Source organism: Panulirus ornatus, chromosome 6, assembly GCF_036320965.1.
Source record: "Panulirus ornatus isolate Po-2019 chromosome 6, ASM3632096v1, whole genome shotgun sequence".
Lineage (NCBI taxonomy): Eukaryota > Metazoa > Arthropoda > Malacostraca > Decapoda > Palinuridae > Panulirus > Panulirus ornatus.
Window position 1 is genome coordinate 668,506 of NC_092229.1, and position 23,989 is coordinate 692,494.

Genomic DNA, 23,989 nt, shown 5'->3' on the forward strand with positions numbered 1-23,989 from the left:
ACCTCGCAAACGCGGGAGACAGCGACAAAGCAAAATAAATAAATAATTTATTTATTATACTTTGTCGCTGTCTCTCGCGTCAGCGAGGTAGCGCAAGGAAACAAATGAAAGAATGACCCAACCCACCCACATACACGTATATACATAGACGTCCACACACGCACATATACATACCAATACATTTCAATGTATATATATATATACATACACAGACATATACATGTATACACATGTACATAATTCATACTTGCTGCCATTATTCATTCCCGTTGCCACCCCACCACACATGAAATGACAACCCCCTACCCCCGCACATGCGCAAAATAGCACTAGGAAAAGGCAACAAAGGCCACATTCGTTCACACTCAGTCTCTAGCTGTCATGTATAATGCACCAAAACCACAGCTTTCTTTCCACATCCAGACCCCACAAAACTTTCCATGGTTTACCCCAGATGCTTCACATGCCCTGGTTCAGTCCATTGACAGCACATCGACCCCGGTATACCACATCGTTCCAATTCACTATTCCTTGCACATCTTTCACCCTCCAGCATGTTCAAGCCCGATCACTCAAAATCTTTTTCACTCCATCCTTCCACCTCCAATTTGGTCTCCCACTTCTCCTGGTTCCCTACACCTTTAACACATATATCCTCTTTGTCAATCTTTCCTCACTCATTCTCTCCATGTGACCAAACCATTTCAATACACCCTCTTCTGCTCTCTCAACCACACTTTTTATTACCACACATCTCTCTTACCCTTACTTACTCGATCAAACCACCTCACACAACATATTGTCCTCAAACATCTCATTTCCAACACATCCACCCTCCTCGACACAACCCTATCTATAGCCCATGCCTCGCAACCATATAACATTGTTGGAACCACTATTCCTTCAAACATACCCATTTTTGCATTCTGCGATAATGTTCTCGCCTTCCATACATTTTTCAACGCTCCAAGAACTTTCGCTCCCTCCCCCACCCTGTGACTCACTGCTGCTTGCATGGTTCCATCCCTTGCCAAATCCACTCCCAGATATCTAAAACACTTCACTTCCTCCAGTTTTTCTCCATTAAAACTTACCTCCCAACCACTTTGTCCCTCAACCCTACGGTACCTAATAACCTTGCTCTTATTCACATTTACTCTCAGCTTTCTTCTTTCACACACTTTACCAAACTCAGTCACCAGCTTCTACAGTTTCTCACCCGAATCAGCCACCAGCACTGTAATATCAGCAAACAACAACTGACTCACTTCCCAAGCCCTCTCATCCACAACAGACTGCATACTTATCCCTCTCTCCAAAACTCTTGCATTCACCTCCCTAACAACCCCATCCATAAATATATTGAACAACCATGGAGACATCACGCACCCCTGCCACAAAACGACATTCACTGAGAACCAGTCACTTTCCTCTCTTCCTACTCGTACACATGCCTTACATCCTCGATAAAAACTTTTCACCGCTTCTAGCAACTTGCCTCCCACACCATTTACTCTTAATATCTTCCACGGAGCATCTCTAATATCACATGCCTTCTCCAGATCCATAAATGCTACATACAAATCCATTTGTTTTTCTAAGTATTTCTCACATAATTCTTCAAAGCAAACACCTGATCCACATACCCTCTACCACTTCTGAAACCACACTACTCTTCCCCAATCTGATGCTCTGTACATACCTTTCACCCTCTTAATCAATACCCTTCCATATAATTTCCCAGGGATACTCAACAAACATATACCTCTGTAATTTGAACACTAACCTTTATCCCCTTGGCCTTTGTACAATGGCACTATGCACTCCATCCTTCCACCTCAAATTTGGTCTCCCACTTCTCCTTGTTCCCTCCACCTCTAAAACGTACATCTTCTTTGTCAATCTTTCCTCACTCATTCTCTCCATGTGACCAAACCATTTCAATACACCCTCTTCTGCTCTCTCAACCACACTCTTTTCATTACCACACATCTCTCTTATATATATATATACATATATTTAATAAATATCTTTTCTTTCAAACTATTCGCCATTTCCCGCGTTAGCAAGGTAGCGTTAAGAACAGAGGACTGGGCCTCTGAGGGAATATCCAATGCAATACCATCCAAACCTGCTGCCTTGCCGGCTTTCATCTTCCACAAAGCTTTTACTACCTCTTCTCTGTTTACCAACTCATTCTCCCTAACCCTCTCACTTTGCACACCACTTCAACCAAAACACCCTATATCTGCCACTCTATCATCAAACACATTCAACAAACCTTCAAAATACTCACTCCATCTCCTTCTCACATCACCACTACTTGTTATCACCTCCGCATTAGCCCCTTTCACTGAAGTTCCCATTTGCTCCCTTGTCTTACGCACTTTATTTACCTCCTTTCAAAACATCTTTTTATTCTCCCTAAAATTTAATGATACTCTCTCACCCCAACTCTTTTTCACCTCTTGCACCTTTCTCTTGACCTCCTGCCTCTTTCTTTAATACATCTCCCAGTCATTTGCATTATTTCCCTGCAAAAACCGTCCAATTGCCTCTCTCTTCTCTTTCACTAATAATATTACTTCATCCCACCACTCACTACCCTTTCTAATCTGCCCACCTCCCACATTTCATATGCTACAAGCATCTTTTGTGCAAGCCATCACTGTTTCCTTAAATACATCCTATTCCTCCCCCACTCCCCTTGCGTCCTTTGTTCTCAACTTTTTCCAGTCTGTGTGTGTGTATATATATATATATATATATATATATATATATATATATATATATATATATATATATATATATATATATATTTTTTTTTTTTTCAAACTATTCGCCATTTCCCGCGTTAGCGAGGTAGCGTTAAGAACAGAGAACTGGGCCACTGAGGGAATATCCTCACCTGGCCCCCTTCTCTGTTCCTTCTTTTGGAAAATTAAAAAAAATTGAGAGGGGAGGATTTCCAGCCCCCCGCTCCCTCCCCTTTTAGTCGCCTTCTACGACACGCAGGGAATACGTGGGAAGTATTCTTTCTCCCCTATCCCCAGGGATAATATATATATATATATATATATATATATATATATATATATATATATATATATATATATATATATATATATAATATATATATATATAAAATCCTGGGAGCCTTGAAGAATGTGTGGAAGTCGAGAACATTATCTCCGAAAGCAAAAATGGCTATGTTTGAAGGAATAGTGGTTCCAACAATGTTGTATGGTTGCGAGGCGTGGGCTATGGATAGAGTTGTGTGCAGGAGGGTGGATGTGCTGGAAATGAGATGTTTGAGGACAGTATGTGGTGTGAGGTGGTTTGATCGAGTAAGTAATGTAAGGGTAAGAGAGATGTGTGGAAATAAGAAGAACGTGGTTGAGAGAGCAGAAGAGGGTGTTTTGAAATGGTTTGGGCACATGGAGAGAATGAGTGAGGAAAGATTGACCAAGAGGATATATGTGTCGGAGGTGGAAGGAACGAGGAGAAGTGGGAGATCAAATTGGAGGTGGAAAGATGGAGTGAAAAAGATTTTGAGTTATCGGGGCCTGAACATGCAGGAAGGTGAAAGGCGGGCAAGGAATAGAGTGAATTGGATCGATGTGGTATACCGGGGTCGACGTGCTGTCAATGGATTGAATCAAGGCATGTGAAGCGTCTGGGGTAAACCATGGAAAGTTCTGTGGGGCCTGGATGTGGAAAGGGAGCTGTGGTTTCAGGCATTATTGCATGACAGCTAGAGACTGAGAGTGAACGAATGTGGCCTTTGTTGTCTTTTCCTAGCGCTACCTCGCGCGCGTGCGGGGGGGAGGGGGGTGTCATTTCATGTGTGGCGGGGTGGCGTCAGGAATGAAGAAAGGCAGCAAGTATGAATTATGTACTTTTGTATATATGTACATGTCTGAGTATGTATACATATGTATACGTTGAAATGTATAGGTATGTATGTGTTTGTGTTGACGTGTATGTATATACATGTGTATGTGGTTGGGTTGGGCCATTCTTTCGTCTGTTTCCTTACGCTACCTCGCTAATGCAGGAGACAGCGACAAAGTATAAATAAGTAAATAAATATATCAACTACTCTTATTAACTGGCTGTAAATGATATGATGTAAATAAAAAATGCCTTGTTTGACAAGTGTAGGATTTTCATTACTCAAGAGCAATTTTCACAAAATGTGCTTTTCTTTGGTTTTTACTTTGCCACAAAATATAAGCTGCTTAGGAGAGTTAAAAATTTTTATTTATAACCCAAAGAAATGAAAAGTTTACAGAATCACAACATAATCTAGATGTAAGTTTGCCAACAATAAAGATTTGCTCTCTCTCTCTTTCTCTCTGAAAATGATGAATAATTGACTTATTCGTATCCTGACTGGTGTTGCATAGAAGGTTTACAATATATATTTCCATTATTTCTACGGGACTGACAGTGTCTGTACATTTGTAATATAACTGGTTTATACATTTTGCACTGCCTTTCTGATGGTATGTAGTACCAGCAGGGCCAAGGTTTTGTAATAAAACACAATACCTTTTTCATTTTTCATTGACCTTCATAAATGTTTGATATGGTATGTTTTGCGCTTTAAAAGAAAGATCAAACAATATAGGTATTACTTGTTCTCACATACTCATGTAAGAAGTAAGGTTATTATATTATACGAAAAACATTAAATTGCACTCATTGCATGAAAAGCAAAACATTGTACAAGTTTTTTATATGTTGAAGGCTCCAATCGCCGACAAAAGTTCAGGCCTTAATTGAAATAGAAAGAATTATGAAATGGAAAAAGAAATGACAAGGGAAAGTATTTATGAATTTTTGAGAAAGTGAAAAACCTGTCTTTTGAAACGTGCCAGGTCATAAGTATTGAGAAAGACAAGAAAGGGTAGCGAGTTCCAAAGCTTTGACATGTAGGGAAAGAAGCAAGTATCAAAACAGCCCCCACTCCCTTGAGTTACCGACGTTCACACAATAATCGTGTAACGCAGCAGCTTGTCAAGTATTGCATGGTCTAGCTAGAAGTGTGGGCACACAAGCAACCACCTCTCAGGAGTAAAAACCAAAGTAATACCTACAGAAGAGGAAGAGTGAACTAACATTGCGGTATAAGGCAAGTGGGTCAAGTTCAGAAGTTAGCCTGGGACAATTTGTAAGACAGACCACTTTTAACTCAACTCTATCAAGTAAGGATGCAGAGCTAGAACCCCCCTAATGTATAAACAGTACTCCGTACCAGGATGAATCAATCTCTTGTATAAATGAAGCAACTGTTCAAAAGAGAAGTAGTTTCAACATCTAAACAGAACATCCAGTTTCTTAGACTTAGCTATTCCTGTAATGTGGGGTTTCCAAGAGAGATGATATTACAGTTATGCCAAGTATGTTCATTGTGTCAAAAGTTGGAATTATGGAACCAACAAAAAAGGGAAAGTTGTGAGTTTTCAATAGAGAGATGGGTAGAAACTGGGTCTTAAGAGGCATTAAACTAACGAGATTTTCTGTACCACAATTAGATATCCTATCCAAGTCTGAGTTGATTGACGTTGCTTATTAACAGTTGGGTCTGCAATCTGAAAAACTTTTTTCTCAGACTGAAATCCATGACCACTGTCACCACATGGATATCACCCTCCTTAACCAATGTCATATTCATTAGGGAAGTTAATACTCATTTGGTAAAACCCAACAACCATACAGCAACCTGCTCAGGCCAATGACATAAATAGCACAGAGTTAAATAGCACAGAGTTATAAGCAGTGTCTCCATAACACCAATTATCATCACCCAATTGTTCATAATTCTAAAGTGTGGACATTATTTCTTTATCCTTTTGTCACACTAGTGTTTTTACTTTATTACCTTGTTTCTGGCCTTGAAAAATACCACATTTGCATCCCTTTCTAAAAATGGTGTTTAGCGATATGAATTGCAAGTTTTTTATTCCTAAATGCTTTTCCCACTCCAGCAAGAGCAAATGATCAGTGGCCTTATTTATTAACACACACCCAACTACTAGATGTTATACATTATGTAGCAAAACCATGGGTTACTATTTACAGCCAAGACCAACAAACTACTCCAGAATGAAAAACTGACTGCTTCATATCCCTTGGCTCAGCCCGCTGATCCAATCTGATGCACACCACTCACCCTTCTGGCCCTGATAAAAACTTCAAAAGCCCACTTCATTGCATCTATCATCTCCTCCTCCATCTCCTCCACCTGTTTGCTACTCATCCCCAACAAATATAACACTCATAAAGCATATACACACTGAAATGACCCAAAATACAAGTTCTTCTATTTCTCCAAGTATTTTTTGCACACATCCTTCAAAATAAACACCTGATTCACATATTCTATACCACTCCTGAGGCCATATTATTCCTCCCCTGTCTGAAACTCTGTATACCAGCACCTTCTCAATCAACACTCACCCATACAACTTACCAAATATACTCAATAAACTTTTTTACTCAATAAACTTTTTCTTTTTTCTCATACTTGCCACCATTTCCCACATTAGCAATGTAGCACCAGGAACAGATGAAGAAAAGGCATCGTTCACTCACATCCATTCTCTAGCTGCCATACATAAAGTACCAAAACCACAGTCCCCTATCCACAACCAGGCCCCAGAGACTTTCCTATGGTTTAATCTGGTTTCTTTGTATGTCCTAGTTCAGTTCACCAACAGCGTACCACCCACTTTATACCACACTGCTCCAATTCACTCTAATTCACTTATACCTTTATAATTTCAACATTCATTCTTATCTCCCTTGCCTTGATACTGTGGCCCTATCCAGGCATTCTGCTAATCTTCAGGCACTCAGGCACCTCACCATGAGCCATACATACATAAAAAATCTTGACTAACCATTAATCTCTTTATCCTGTGAGATTAAAGCAAACCCATTCACTACAGTTCCTTTGCTGCATCTCATCTTATGTAAGGCTTTCACCATCATTCATCTTTTCACCAGAACACTCTATGACTCAATTTGCATACATGCACATCCAAAACATACCACAACTGCCATCCTACATCCAAAACATCCCACATCTGCCACCCTGTCATCAAACACATTTAACAACCCTTCAAAATATTTACTCCCTCTCTTCACCCCATTTCTGTCTGTGACCATTTCCCCCTTCACTGACATTCCTATTAGTTCTCTTGTTTTCTCACACTTAACCTTCTTCTAAAACATTTTTCTATTCTCCATGAAGTCTGTTGATACTCGCTTGACACAACTCTCATTTACCCTCTTTCATCAGCCCCTACACCTTCCATTTGACCTCCTTCCACTTTCTCTCGTATATCTCCCAATCACTTGCACTCCTTCCCTACACATAATGCCTATACACCTCTCTTTTATCTTTCACTAGCAACTTCACTCATTTATGCACAACTCAATTACCTTTCTCTTCTGTCCACCTCCAACATTCTGAAGGCCATGTAAGCTGTGCTTCCTTATATACCTCTCCTTGTTCATCCAATCCCCTAGCTTCATTTACTCTCACCATTTGCTACCCTTCATGATTCTATACTGTACTGCTCTCTCCCTTATCTTTCCTTCTATATCACCACACTAACCCAAGACGGCTCCCAGATATATAAATTACCTCACTTCTTCCAGCCTTTCTCCCCCAATATCCACAGCATAATTTAATACACTTTCTTCTTTCACTCTATATGATTTTACAAAATCTATACTTTCATCCCATTTCCTTTCAAACTCCATTTCTTTACTTTCATTTGCATTTACCTTCAATCTCCTCCATTTTCACGCATCATAAAATATGCAACCTTCTGCAACTCCTTTTCACTCTCTGCAAACAGGCTTGCCACTAGCCCCCATATCTTACCACCACACTCCATCTCTGTATCCCCTTTTTCTAGTTTTGCTTTCATCTCTCCTCTCACTCCATCCATATATATGTGAAAAATCCATGGTGACATCACACAGCCCTGCCTCACAACTACATTTATCCCAAAAGTTTTGCTTAGCTCTCCATCCACTCTTACATGATCATTTGCTCCTCTGCAGAAGGCTTTTACACCATCCAACAGTTGTCTCCCTGTACAATATATCCTTAACACATCCGACAAAGCATTCCACTTGGCTCTGTGAGATGCTTTCTCCAGATCCATAAAAGTTGCATACAACCTCTTAACTTTCACTAAACACTTCACTGTCCTCTTCACTGCAAAAGTCTGATCCACACATCCCTACCTTTCCTAAAACCCCTTACTTTTCATTTATTCTGCATTCAGTTACTTCCATCACTCTCTCAATCAATATTCTTGCATACTCTTTTCATGGTACAGGTTGTAACTCTTAAATCTGGCAACCTTAGGACCTGGTCATTGCCAGACCACAGAAAAAGCCCGAAAACAGAAACTGACCCCTTTAAAGGCCTTTGAGTGAACACTCTTTCCAATTACCATTAGCTTGGTTTTATGTGTTCCTACAGCAGTGCTACAGCCAAGAATCTTTACCCTATCTTTGGAATCCTCAACCCAAGATGGAGACTCCTCAATTTCTTGGGCAAGGGTTTTTCATGCCATATGACACCAATACAGGCCAGATTCATCAGCATTATACACTTGTTTTGTGCTTTAAAAAATTAACTGGATTGTTAATTAGCTTGTCTGCAGTGTAAACAAAAGGCAAGGTACATGATAATTCCTGTGAACTCCAAACAGTAAATGTGGGAATAGACATGTTTAACAAGCTCTAGTGACCTACAGCCAAGAAGGCAGTCAACAGAATTAGTTAAAAGGGCGAACAAAATCCTTTGAATTGATAGGTAGGGCTATCAGACTAACGTCCATTGAAATCATTTTCACATGTTCCAAGTCACTTGTGTGTATTCAGCCTGAGCACTGTGTTCAGTTCACATCATCTTTGTCACCGAGAAGCAAATCTTGAAAGCCGATTAAATGATGTAAATCTATTTAGCTTAAAAAAGAGGTTAAGAGTTGTTCTACTAACAGTATTTAAAATCATCAATGGCTTCAATATATATATATATATATATATATATATATATATATATATATATATATATATATATATATAAACATACTACTTAAATATGGATGTTTAACTTCACATGTAGTGCAAACTGAGTATCCCTTATCCGAAATGCATGGAACTAGAAGTGTTTTGGATTTTGTATTTCTTTTGTACGATTTTGGAGTACCTGCATGATAATGTACTGATCAGAAAATCGCTAGTTTAATCAAGAGCATAGTATGGAGCCCAAAACTGTACCGCATAATCCAAGTGTGGTCTCAACAACACATGATAAAGTTGTAATAATACTCTATGAGTTTTCTTGCTGACAGTCCTAATAATGAATCCTAACATCCTATTAGCCTCATTACATACTTTGATACATTTTTACCGTGGCTTAAGATCCTTGCTCATCAGTAACCCTAAATCTTTAGCATTCTCTTTCACCAATAGTAATATTGTCCAATTTGTAAGCAGTGTTCCTGTATTTACCCACACTAGGTGGTCTGCATCTATTATGTTGAATTCCATTCTCCATGTACCCGCCCATTCTGATATTCTATTTAAGTCTGCAAATTCACTGAATTTTAATGAGTCAATTACGTCCCCTATTTTAGTACATCGGCCAATTTACTAAAGGCGCTGGTTATTGCCATATCCAAATCGTTTATATACATATATATATATATATATATATATATATATATATATATATATATATATATATATACGCACTGCGTGTCGTAGAAGGCGGCTAAAAGGGAAGGGTGCGGGGGGCTGGAAATCCTCCCTATTTTTTTTTTTTTTCCAAAAGAAGGAACTGAGAAGGGGGCCAGGTGAGGATATTCCCTCAAAGGCCCAGTCCTCTGTTCTTAGCGCTACATCGCTAATGCGGGAAATGGCGAATAGTATAAAAGAAAGAATATTATATATATATATATATATATATATATATATATATATATATATATATATATATATATATATATATAACGAACACAAGCGGCCCCAAGAGTGACCCCTGAGGAACACCACTGGCTACATTGCCCAAGTCCCATGTAACATACATACCTCTGGTTTTCTGTCAGTGAGCCACCACCTAATTCAAATAAATACACAACGCCGATGCCGTGCGCCGCTATTTTTCTCAGCAGATAATCATGAGATACTCTGTCAAAAGCCTTACGTAAGTATACAATATCATAACTCTTACCCTGACCAACAGTTTCAAGTACTTTACTAAAGAAGGAGAGAAGGTTACTGAGACATGACTTGCCTTAAGTACTCCCATGTTGAGAATCCCTCATATCATGACTCACCAAGTGTTTGGTCCGCTACAATTGTATATGTGACCAGCAGTCACTGTTACTGGTCGTTGAAATGAGAGTGGTTCTGTGGTCCACAACTCTCGAGAATTGGTTCCCAGTGTCTGGATATCACACGTAAAACAGCTTAAAACACCCAAATAACTCGTGGGTAAGTTCGTACCTGTTGGTTTACGCCCTCACTCCAAACAAACGGTTATGCTGCATTTAGTTTTCCTAATGATGAAGTGTATAAACTTTCTGATGTAAAACATTTTCCAGAATATTTCTGTTCTATAAAGAATGATTTGCTGCTTACAATATACGCAAACCAAAATTGAAATTCTCCTATTTGTGGGTTTCTCACCACACCCTCAAACCTGGTGCTACATCATACTTGAAGATTCCATTTTTTTCCAAGATTCAATTGACATATACATTAAAACTACAACGAAATAAACCATACTTTGAACAGTACACTAAGAAACATGATTTCTTGTAAGTATTAAACACACTGATAGAATAATCGGTTAATAACCTAATGAAATATTAATAGCAATACTCTGCATACGGTAAAGCTCGGGAAAAGGGCCATATATATATAGTAAGTTTAGTTCATTTTGGAAAAATATACAGTTAACATATGTAAAAATCTTACCAAGGACTGTACTTACAGCATGCGCAAATACTTATTTCTAAAGTGGTGTTCATAATACATATAAAGTGTGATATCACTTAAAAGAGTAGAAAAATTTCATTGTGCTTCATACAAAATAGAATATTTTCATAATTACGAAAAGATGATATTAAAGAATGAACACGGTAGTTATCACCAATAAAGATAACTTGAAAATTATTTACAAACACTTTAATATTAAGAGCACTTAAACAGTATGTACGGTCTTAATGTTGTCTCAAACATCTGAAGATGAACTTTAGCAAGGTTTAAGGTTACTTAAGCTTTGGCATCTAATATAGTGACGCCCATCTCGTTTCTTGTTTCCAGCAGTCAATATACCTCCGTTGCAAGTCAAGTTTTCCGTTACTCATTTGCCCTGTATACCCTGTATATGATTATTATTATTTTTTTTTTTTTTTTGCTGGTGTGTCATTGTGAACATCTTTGGTAAAACAGGAGGCGGCGAGGGGGAACACGTGATGGTGAGGGATGTGCTGATAATGAAGTGGGCAGAGTGCGGGCGGCAACCATCACACGATGGTGAGGATTCCACTAGTGTTTCAGTGTCATCTGATGACTCGGCTAGTGTTACCCTGACTGCTGATAGCTTGGATAGTGTTACCCTGACTGCTGATGACTCGGCTAGTGTTACCCTGATTGCTGATGGCTTGGCTAGTGTTCGAGTTTTAGTTTGCAAGTTGCTGACTATTGCTACTACGCTTCTGTCGAGTGGGACAACGTAAGTAGTGATTTAGTTAAGGTATGAAACCAAGCTTTTCCTTAGAGTGATTGTCATCTATACTCCTGACATTTAGCTTGAACGTTAGGCTCCCAATATCTCATGTATTTTAACTTTTTCATGTAGATGCTTCCTTGTGTCAAACATTAGCAGTGTTCAGATTGATAAAATTCATGACATGGCAACGACCGCCCCTCCCAACAAATGTTGCGTCATGTCTTCCCCCAGATAATGAAAGTGTCCATACGTGTTCTTAGACAAGCTTGCTTGGTTTACATACATAGTGAAAGTGTATATGGCCTTGGAATTACCCTTAACACCGGAAGTTGTTAAGAATTTTCCGTGTGGCTGATGTAACTTTAATGACCCTGATAGTAGATAGGCTAAAAGCCCAAGCAACCAGCCAACTTGTCTTAGGATTAACTTGGATGTGTAAAAGAATATTCAAAATGTTAGAATGGTGGTTATATCTTTAAGGTGACAGCCGTAGTCATCCCGGTTGTAAGGCCCAAATTACCAATCCAGTGAAACAAACCTGGAAACTGCAGAGAAATGTGCCTCTGAAATCACACTTTTAGTTCTCCTGTATTCCAACACACCTAACAAATTCAAACAAACCAAATTTGCCATAAAATTAGTTCTACTATTCGATGTTTAAGAAACCAAGAATGACATCTCTATCATTTGCTTAAAATGTTCTTACCGAAACCAGGAAGAATACTGCTTAGTGTGACATCACTCGTTACCGAAACATAAAGTGCAGTCAAGAAAATTTTCATACAAGTGCATTACAATGTTTAGGTAAAGCGTTCACTTTACTGGTAATACATATAATGCCTGTCCATTTCAACACATCCTCTTCAACTCTCAACCACACTCCTCTCACTACTGCACCTCTCAACATTTTCTACTCGATCATCCCTCCTCACGCCACATATGGTCCTCCAAGCATTTTGTTTCCAACACATCTTACCTCTTCCATATATTTTTTTTTTTTTTACCTGGGGTACATACCTCACATCTGTATATCACCACTGGGACTTTTTTACGATCATACATACTCATCCTTACCTTCACACACAGTGACCTCTCACTTCACATATTCCTCAATGCACAAAACCTCAGCCCCTTCACCCACTTACTCTAGTTACCATGGTTACACCAGCTGCGTCATCCACTCCAAAATATCTAAAACCCTCCTCTTCCTCTTGGCTGTCTTCAATCTGACTCACATCTGTTTCTTTCCTCTTCTAAACTGAATAACCTTATTTGCGTTGATATAACTCTGTCTTCACTCACACATTCTCTCAAACTCAGAAACCAGCTTCTGCAAGATCTTACACGTGTCTGCCACCAGAACCTTCTCATCAGCAAACACCAGCTACCTCACCTTCCACGCCCCCTAACCCCCCCCCCCCCAAAAAAAAAAGACCCGCCGCTCTTTCCAAGACCCTTAAATTTTCCTCCCTCACTGCCCCATTCCTAAACAGGTTAAACAGCACTTGTGACCACGCATCCATGTCACATATCCTCCTTTACCTGGAAACATTCACTCTCCTCTCTTCCTTTTCACATACACGCTTTACTCTCACGACACAAACTTCTCTGCTTGTGGTAGCCACACCATATGTTCGTGACACCTTCCACAAAGCATGTCTATGAATCGTCATATGCTTCTCCAGATTCATAAATATTATATGCAAATCTTTCTTTTTGTCAAAGAATTTTTCGCAGGTTCATCAAAGAAAACCTTCATCCAAACATGCTAATCCTGAAGTCTCATTGTTTCTCTCCAGTCTGATGCTCTGTACATGCTTTCATCCTCTCAATCACCACTTTCCCTAATTACTCCCCGGATATACTCGACAAATGTACACATCTGTAATTCGGAAATTCATTTTTGTCCCCGTTTCGTTTATTCATTGGCGTCACAGGCATTCCGCCAATCCTCAGGCATCTGACATTGAGCCATACAAACACTGGAACTCTTAACTAACCAGTCAACAATATATACCCACTTTCATGCAAAATTGAACTGTAATGTTATCTACTCCAGCCGCCGTACCACACCTCATTTTATGCAAGTCATTCACCACCTCACCAAACCACTTGTTATGACTCTGGAGCCTCCACTTCCCAAATACTCCACATCCACTCTTGTCATCTGATGCGTTCGACAGTTCTTCACAGTACTCACTCCATATCCTCTTCTCTGCCTGTTACCAGTTTCCCATATGCTCCCTTCACTCATGCTCCTATTTGTTCTGTTGTTCTCCGAACCCTTCTCCTAAAAGAAAATCTTATTCTACCTGAAGTTTGCCGAAACTCTTTCACCCTAACTCTTCTTTGCCCTCTTTTTCAGCCCCTGAATCTTTCTCCTGACCTCGTAACGCTTCCTCTCGTACATTTCCCAATCACGCACACTTTTTCCGTGAAGGCGACGTGCATATACCTTTTTATTCTTTCACTAACAACTTGGCTTCCTCATCCCGCCACTCAGTACCCTATTTTACATGACCACCTCCCACTTTCCACATACCATATGATTCTCTGGTACAGTTAAGCTGTGCTTGACTAAGAAATACACAATACTCGCCCATTCTTCTACTTTTGTTTGCTCTCATTTTTTGCCATTCTTCACCCAGCCTCCCTTGGTAACTCATCACACAAGCCTATTTTCCAAGCTCATTCATTTTCTCCATTCTCTCTATACATTTGATTTCCTCTCTTTCTGAAGCCTTTACAAACTTTCACTACATTCACCCACATCTCTCAATTCTGCTCCCTCTTCTCTCACTCGATCTGCATCTCGTCTTGACAGCTTCCTCAATAAACTCAGACTCGGACATGATATCTCAGTGGAGTAAACAAAATCTGGTTAAGGTTTATGCCTCAAAGACTGTTTCTACCCATCTTTATCAGAAACTCCTCACAACCCTCGTCTCTCCCTTGTCTGTTCCGTTACTCCACCTCTTGACTCAAGAAATATACTTTGTATTAATGCAACATCTACTCTTTCTTCGATACTCCACATTACAGGAATAGCTAGGTATGCTTAAAAAAAAAAGTGGGTGTTCTGTTTAGATGTGGAAACTTCTCTGAACAGTTGGTATGTTTATACAAGACATTAATTCGTCCTTGTATGGAGTACTGCTCTCACATTTGGTCTGGTTCTAGCTCTGCATCCTTACTTGACAGAGTTGAGTCGAAAGCGATCCGACTTATGAACTGTCCCAGGCTATTTTCGACTTGACCCCCTTGCCCTGCGCCGCAGTGTTGGTTCACTTCCCCTTTTCCATGGGTATTACTTTGGTTTTTGCACCGGAGAGCTGGCTGTTTGTGTGCCCCCACCACTAGCTAGACCACGCAGTACTCGGCAAGCTGCTGCGTCACATGATTACTGTGTGGCCATCAGCAACTCAAAGGCGGGTTCTTTTGATACCTGGTTCTTTCCCTACACCTCGAAGCTTTGGAACTCTACCCTCTCATGTCTTTCCCAATACGTATGACCTAGCATTTTTAAAAGACTGGTTTTTCACTTTCTCAAAAATTTTGAAATACTTTCCCTTGTCTTTTCTTTTTCCATTTGATAATTGCATTGCAAGATACCAAATCGCTGATTATACAAAGCTGGGAAATAAATCTACAAATGAACTTGAAAGTCTACAGCTTCAAACTGACATAGATAAACTGATGAGCTGGGCTCATAAGTGGCAAATAAATTCTAATATATTGATAAGTGCAAAGTTTCACATACCGGTAGTAAAAAGGATAAGGCAAGCTACAGCATGAACTTGGTTTGAACTGCAAAAGACTTGGGCGTAATAACCTCTGGTGACCTAAAACCAAATATGCAGTGCACAGAAGCAGTGAAAAGAGCGACCAAAGTTCTCGGATTCACAGGTAGAGCCTTCGAATTTAAATCCAGGGAGATCATCTTACTCTTTTGAATTCATTGGTTCGACCATACCTTGAACATCGTCTTCAGTTTTGGTCATCCTGATTAAAAATGACAGACTAACAGAATGGAGAGAATGCAGTGTCGAGCTACCAAGATTAGATTAAACTTGAATCTATTTAGCTTAGAAAAGAAGGTTAAGAGGTAATATGATACAAGTATTCAAAACGATCAAAGGCCCACATAATCTTGATCTATTACGTTATTTAAGACTTGATTCGTCTAATTTAATCGCAGAGTACAAGCTCGTGGGCAAGCGATTTATTCCGAATGAAGCACAGTACATTTCCTTCACCAGGATTAACATATGGAGCGATTTGCCAGTTTGAGTGTTTGAGATTAGTACTATATAGAGACGTTAAAGAATAGATTTGATAGATATTTCTCTCTAAGTCCACGGCTTTTATGATCTGCGCTTTCATAGTCACAAAGACAATCTATAGGTTAGTCTTCTTGAATTATCTGTACGTCCCCTCTAACTTGTACCACACTGAGTTTCTGATATCTTCCATCATCACAAACACTCGAGAAGGCGCAATGGTTTGTTGCTGTTTGAAAACCTTTGTATTTCTTTGTATTAACACTTCCTAGCCACATTCCCAGGAACCCTTCAACAACATTTCCTAACTACACCCCAAGGACTGTTTGGTCATTATCTATGGCTCATGGACCCATTACAGATAATAATATCACCGGGTAATAGAATGCATTTGTGTGTGGCCTAACGTGACACACAAGGTACGTCCAACACGTAACTAGGTACTGACTGGCTCCTGCCGCCCACTGTGCAACCAGGAACATATTGTGTGAGTATCTGGTTGGCTGGTGTGTGGGTAGTAAAGCTCACCTACTTACTGTATCACACTCTGTACATTAGACTTAAGAATTTTGCTTCTCAGGACTGATACATTTTTGTCTCTTCTAACATAGGATAGTGTTGAGAGAAGATGATGATGATTGGCTGCTGGGTGATCATTACTGTGCTGTGCACGTCCTGCCTGGCCGTCCCCCACATACCCCGACACACACTCTGGACCCTCACCAACAACAATGCTTGTAAGACATTGTCGCCTTATCATTATTTGTTGTGTACATACAGATACTACTGCATCTCTTATCCTCTGACTGGTGGTATATCTACCATTCTCTGACTGGTTGTATATCTACCATTCTCTGACTGGTATATCTTTTATCCTCTGCTGGATATATATGTAACATATCCTCTGTGGCGGGTATATCTCCCATCCTCTGGCGGGTATATCTCCCATCCTCTGGCGGGTATATCTCCCATCCTGTGGCGGGTATATCTCCCATCCTCTGGTGGGTATATCTTCCATCCTCTGGCGGGTATATCTTCCATCCTCTGGCGGGTATATCTCCCATCCTCTGGTGGGTATATCCCATCCTCTGGTGGGTATATCTTCCATCCGCTGGCGGGTATATCTTCCATCCTCTGGTGGGTATATCTCCCATCCTCTGGCGGGTATATCTCCCATCCTCTGGCGGGTATATCTTCCATCCTCTGGTGGGTATATCTCCCATCCTCTGGTGGGTATATCTTCCATCCTCTGGCGGGTATATCTCCCATCCTCTGGCGGGTATATCTCCCAACCTCTGGTGGTTATATCTCCCATCCTCTGGCGGGTATATCTTCCATCCTCTGGTGGGTATATCTCCCATCTTCTGGTGGGTATATCTCCCATCCACTGGTGGGCATATCTCCCATCCTCTGGTGGGTATATCTCCCATCCTCTGGTGGGTATATCTCCCATCCACTGGTGGGTATATCTCTCATTCTCTGGCGGGTATATCTCCCATCCACTGGTGAGTATATCTTCCATCCTCTGGTGGGTATATCTCCCATCCTCTGGTGGGTATATCTCCCATCCACTGGTGGGCATATCTCTCATCCTCTGGTGGGTATATCTCCCATCCTTTGGTGGGTATATCTCCCATCCTCTGGTGGGTATATCTCCCATCTTCTGGTGGGTATATCTCCCATCCACTGGTGGGCATATCTCCAATCCTCTGTTGGGTATATCTCCCATCCTCTGGCGGGTATATCTCTCATCTTCTGGTGGGTATATCCCCCATCCACTGGTAAGTATATCTCCCATTCTCTGGTGGGTATATCTCCCATCCTCTGGTGGGTATATCTCCCATCAACTGGTGGGTATATCTCCCATCCTCTAGCGAGTATATCTCCCATCCTCAGGTGGGTATATCTCCCATTCTCTGGTGGGTATATCTCCAATCCTCTGGTGGGTATATCTCCCATCCTCTGGTGGGTATATCTCCCATCCTCTGGTGGGTATATCTCCCATCCTCTGGTGGGTATATCTCCCATCCTCTGGTGGGTATATCTCCCACCCTCTGGTGGGTATACCTCCCATCCATCGGTGGGTATATCTCCCATCCACTGGTGAGTATATCTCCCAACCTCTGGTGGGTATATCTCCCATCCTCTGGTGGGTATATCTCCCATCTTCTGGTGGGTATATCTCCCATCCTCTGGTGGGTATATCTCCCATCCTCTGGTGGCTATATCTCTCATCCTCTGGTGGGTATATCTATCATCCTCTGGTGGGTATATCTCCCATCCACTGGTGGGTATATCCCATCCTCTGGTGGGTATATCTCCCATCCATTGGTGGGTATATCTCCCATCCTCTGGTGGGTATATCTCCCATCCTCTGGTGGGTATATCTCCCATCCTCTGGTGGGTATATCTCCCATTCTCTGACGGATATATCTCTCATCCTCTGGTGGGTATATCTCCCATCCTCTGGTGGGTATATCTCCCATCCTCTGGTGGGTATATCTCCCATCCTCTGTTGGGTATATCTCCCATCCTCTGTTGGGTATATCTCCCATTCTCTGGTGGGTATATCTCCCATCCTCTGGTGGGTATATCTTCCATCCTCTGGTGGGTATATCTTCCATCCTCTGACGGATATATCTCCCATCCTCTGGTGGGTATATCTCCCATCCACTGGTGGGTATATCTCCCATCCTCTGACGGATATATCTCCCATCCTCTGGTGGGTATATCTCCCATCCTCTGGTGGGTATATCTCCCATCCTCTGGTGGGTATATCTCCCATCCTCTGGTGGGTATATCTCCCATCCTCTGGTGGGTATATCTCCCATCCTCTGGTGGGTATATCTCCCATCCTCTGGTGGGTATATCTCCCATCCACTGGTGGGTATATCTCCCATCCTCTGACGGATATATCTCCCATCCTCTGGTGGTTATATCTCCCATCCTCTGGTAGGTATATCCCATCCTCTGGTGGGTATATCTCCCATCCTCTGGTGGGTATATCTCCCATCCACTGGTGGGTATATCTCCCATCCTCTGACGGATATATCTCCCATCCTCTGGTGGTTATATCTCCATCCTCTGGTAGGTATATCCCATCCTCTGGTGGGTATATCTCCCATCCTCTGGTGGGTATATCTCCCATCCTCTGGTGGGTATATCTCCCATCCTCTGGTGGGTATACCTCCCAACCACTGGTGGGTATATCTAGCATCCTCTGGTGGGTATATCTCCCATCCTCTGACGGATATATCTCCCATCCTTTGGTGGGTATATCTCCCATCCTCGGGGTATATCTCCCATCCACTGGTGGGTATATCTCCCATCCTCTGGTGGGTATATCTCCCATCCTCTGGTGGGTATATCTCCCATCCTCTGGTGGTATATCTCCCATCCTCTGGTGGGTATATCTCCCATCCTCTGGTGGGTATATCTCCCATCCTCTGGGGGTATATCTCCCATCCTCCTGGTGGGTATATCTCCCATCCTCTGGTGGGTATATCTCCCATCCTCTGGTGGGTATATCTCCCATCCTCTGGTGGGTATATCTCCCATCCTCTGGTGGGTATATCTCCCATCCTCTGGCGGGTATATCTCCCATCCTCTGGTGGGTATATCTCCCATCCTCTGGTGGGTATATCTCCCATCCTCTGGTGGGTATATCTCCCATCCTCTGGCGGGTATATCTCCCATCCTCTGGTGGGTATATCTCCCATCCTCTGGTGGGTATATCTCCCATCCTCTGGTGGGTATATCTCCCATCCTCTGGTGGGTATATCTCCCATCCTCTGGTGGGTATATCTCCCATCCTCTGGTGGGTATATCTCCCATCCTCTGGTGGTATACTCCCATCCTCTGGTGGTATATCTCCCATCCTCTGGTGGGTATATCTCCCATCCTCTTGTGGGTATATCTCCCATCCTCTGGTGGGTATATCTCCCATCCTCTGGTGGGTATATCTCCCATCCTCTGGTGGGTATATCTCCCATCCTCTGGCGGGTATATCTCCATCCTCTGGTGGGTATATCTCCCATCTGTCTGGTGGGTATATCTCCCATCCTCTGGTGGGTATATCTCCCATCCTCTGGTGGGTATATCTCCCATCCTCTGGCGGGTATATCTCCCATCCTCTGGTGGGTATATCTCCCATCCTCTGGTGGGTATATCTCCCATCCTCTGGTGGGTATATCTCCCATCTTCTGGTGGGTATATCTCCCATCCTCTGGTGGGTATATCTCCCATCCTCTGGTGGGTATATCTCCCATCCTCTGGTGGGTATATCTCCCATCCTCTGGTGGGTATATCTCCCATCCTCTGACGGGTATATCTCCCATCCTCTGGTGGGTATATCTCCCATCCTCTGGTGGGTATATCTCCCATCCTCTGGCGGGTATATCTCCCATCCTCTGGACGGGTATATCTCCCATCCTCTGGTGGGTATATCTCCCATCTCTGGTGGGTATATCTCCCATCCTCTGGTGGGTATATCTCCCATCCTCTGGTGGTATATCTCCCATCCTCTGGTGGGTATATCTCCCATCTCTGGTGGGTATATCTCCCATCCTCTGGTGGGTATATCTCCCATCCTCTGGTGGGTATATCTCCCATCCTCTGGTGGGTATATCTCCCATCCTCTGGTGGGTATATCTCCCATCCTCTGGTGGGTATATCTCCCATCCTCTGGTGGGTATATCTCCCATCCTCTGGTGGGTATATCTCCCATCTCCTCTGCGGGTATATCTCCCATCCTCTGGTGGGTATATCTCCCATCCTCTGGCGGGTATATCTCCCATCCTCTGGCGGGTATATCTCCCATCCTCTGGTGGGTATATCTCCCATCCTCTGGTGGGTATATCTCCCATTCTCTTGCGGGTATATCTCCCATTCTCTGGTGGGTATATCTCCCATCCTCTGGCGGTATATCTCCCATCCTCTGGTGGGTATATCTCCCATCCTCTGGTGGGTATATCTCCCATCCTCTGGTGGGTATATCTCCCATCCTCTGGTGGGTATATCTCCATCCTCTGGTGGGTTATATCTCCCATTCTCTGGTGGGTATATCTCCCATTCTCTGGTGGTATATCTCCCATCCTCTGGTGGTATATCTCCCATCCTCTGGTGGGTATATCTCCCATCCTCTGGTGGGTATATCTCCCATCCTCTGGTGGGTATATCTCCCATCCTCTGGTGGGTATATCTCCCATCCTCTGGTGGGTATATCTCCCATCCTCTGGTGGGTATATCTCCCATCCTCTGGTGGGTATATCTCCCATCCTCTGGTGGGTATATCTCCCATCCTCTGGTGGGTATATCTCCCATCCTCTGGTGGGTATATCTAATATCAAGATCCGTGGTCCTCAGGTCATGTCTGTGGTCTGATGTTCTCGTATCATCTCCAGGTCCATCAGTGGTGGTCATGGCCAGGTCTGGCTCCTGGTTCATTGTGACATTGAAGTCTTCAGTTTTCGCAGTGGTGGTCATGGTCAGCTCTGGCTCTTGGGTCAGTGTAAAGGTGTAGCCTTCAGGTCCATCAGTGGTGGCCACGGCCAGGTCTGGCTGCCGGGTCAGTGTGAGAGTGTATCCTACGGGCCCAGCAGTGATGGCCATTGCCAGGTCTTTTTTTTTTTTTTCTTTTTTTTGTACGTTGAAGGCTCGTGAAGACAAAAGTCCACATCAGGGCCTTGCTTTAATTGAAATTTAGAGAGGTTAATGAAAAGGAAAATTAAAGGACTAGGAAAAGTATTAATGAATTTTGGAGGAAGCGAAAAATCTGTCTTTAAAATGTGCCAGCTCATAGTTATTGGAATTCAACCATTCCATTGCGGTCAGCGTTGAAATTCCCAAGGTAGAGGATCTTTCCTATCTTACTAATGTTTAGTCACCCCAGAAAGGTTTGGGGAGTCTTGTGTAGCTGCCCTAGATATATCGAAAGGTTATGATAGGGTGTGGCATCGGGGTCTCATCTCTAAACTCCCCGTCTTTTGGCTTCCCTCCCTCACTTTGCTCTTTCATATCTAGCGTCCTTTCTGGCCGATGTATCTCTGTGGTTGTTGATGGATCAGCCTTCCCCCTTTTCCCCATCAACTCAATACCGCATTCCTCCACATTCTTCAACTCTGCCTCCTCTTCTCCCACTCGATCTGCATCTCGTCTTAACACAGTTTACTCAGTAAACTCAGATTTAGACAGAATATCTCATTGGCGGTAGACGAAATCTGGGCCAGTTTAATGCCTCCAAGACCCAGTTTCTACAAATCTCTCTCGAAAACTCCTGACAATTCTCGTCTCTCATTTGACGGTTCTGAAATTCCAACTCTTGACTCAATGAACATGCTTTATATTACTGTAGCATCCACTCATGGAAACCCCTACATTACGGGAATAGCTAAGTCTGCCTCTAAAAAACTGGGTGTCTTGTTTAGATGTAGAAACTTGTTTTCTTCTAAACAGTTGCTACGCTTATACGAAGGATTGATTTGTCCTTGTATGGAGTACTGCTCCCACATCTGGGATGGTTCTATCTCTGCATCCTTACTTGACAGAGTTGAGTCGAAAGCGATCCAAATTGTAAACTGTTCCAGGCTAACTTCCAACTTGACCCTCTTCACTTTCCATCTTCTTTAGGAATTACTTTGGTTTTCGCTCCCGTGAGCTGGCTGCTTGTGTGCCCTCACTACTAGCTAGACCACGCAATACTCGGCAAGCTGTTGCGTCACATGATTACTGTGTAGCCATCGGCAACTCAAAGGTGGGCCGTTTTGACAGCTGTTTCTTTCCCTACACCCTCGAAGCTTTGGAACTTTCTACATTCTCATGCTTTTGCCAATAACTATGATGTGATGCATTTAAAGACAAGTCTTTTCATTCTTACAGCATTCATAATTGCTTTCCCTTGTCGTTTCTTTTTCCGTTTCATGATTATCTCCATATTTTAATTAAGGCCTGGCCTTGATGTGGACTTTTGTCCGTGACTGGAGCCTTCAACATAAAAAAGGAATAATTATCAAAGGCTTTGACGATATTAATCTAGCAAGCTACTTAAGACTTCATTCGTCTCATTTCACTCGCAGTAATGGATAAAAACTAGTGGGCAAACGTTTAATCTCGAATGAGGAGAAATACTTGTTCTTCAACTGGATTTTTAACAATTGGATTGATTTACCATTTAGAGTGGTTGAAAGCAGTTCCATAGACTGTTTAAGCATAGACATGAATGATATTTCGGTTCCAGTTCACGACTTACAGTATTTTCCCCTCTTTTGGTAAATACAAAGTTTACAGGTCTTCCTCACTGAAAAATCCATGTGTTTCTACTGTGATCACACTATTCTATAAGTTTCTCCTTCCCTGTCACAAATATCCCCACTAGGACCCTTTGGTCTGATGATGTATGAATCCATTAGTATTTACTTGTATTTGTAAGTATAAAGGTAGCTCTCGCTGCCACTTTGCCGTACCTCTTTAAGCTCACTGTCTTAATTAAACATTCCCTCTTTATGTTGACGTATGCCATTTTGTCTGAATATTTGCAGACAGGCAGCTGTTTATCATGTCCCTTATGGACATTATCTCTCATGATAAGTAATCTGAGATATCGGTCCTAGGTGTGTGTTGGTGATGATATCGTCTTCAGGACCAAATCATTGTGGTGTAGTGGTAACGTTAGTTCCAGTGTATCAGTGGGTCTGGTGTGTCTAGTGAAGTGGTGGCCTGTCAGAGGAAACTTGCCTATCCCATCATGATAAACGCCAGAAGAATATTGTGAGGGTGACCATCGGCCGTCATCTGCTCACACCATCGCCACCACACACCTCCCCCTACCTACCACGACCACTGCACACCTCCCCCTACCTACCACGACCACTGTACACCTCCCCCTACCTACCACGACCACTGCACACCTCCCCCTACCTACCACGACCACTGCACACCT

General features: G+C 42.2%; 1 protein-coding gene and 1 long non-coding RNA gene across 5 annotated transcripts in view; one reads left to right on the forward strand and one right to left on the reverse strand.

The window, feature by feature from the left end:
* LOC139748983 (uncharacterized) overlaps positions 1–10,565 on the reverse strand; it is an 84,519-nt gene extending 73,954 nt beyond the window's left edge. The window contains exon 1 of the long non-coding RNA XR_011712856.1: positions 10,374–10,565. This is a non-coding gene — a long non-coding RNA (uncharacterized lncRNA). The remainder of the gene's footprint in view (positions 1–10,373) is intronic.
* beta-Man (beta-mannosidase) overlaps positions 10,391–23,989 on the forward strand; it is a 123,556-nt gene continuing 109,957 nt past the window's right edge. For 2 of the 4 annotated variants that reach the window (XM_071662333.1, XM_071662335.1), the window contains exons 1-2: positions 11,531–11,776; positions 16,665–16,790. In XM_071662333.1, coding sequence (XP_071518434.1) covers positions 16,682–16,790 — 109 coding nt within the window. In that variant the 5' untranslated portion in view covers positions 11,531–11,776; positions 16,665–16,681. Of the gene's footprint in view, positions 10,531–11,530; positions 11,777–16,664; positions 16,791–23,989 lie in introns of those variants that run through there. The other 2 variants (XM_071662334.1, XR_011712854.1) reach the window with 2 other exon arrangements.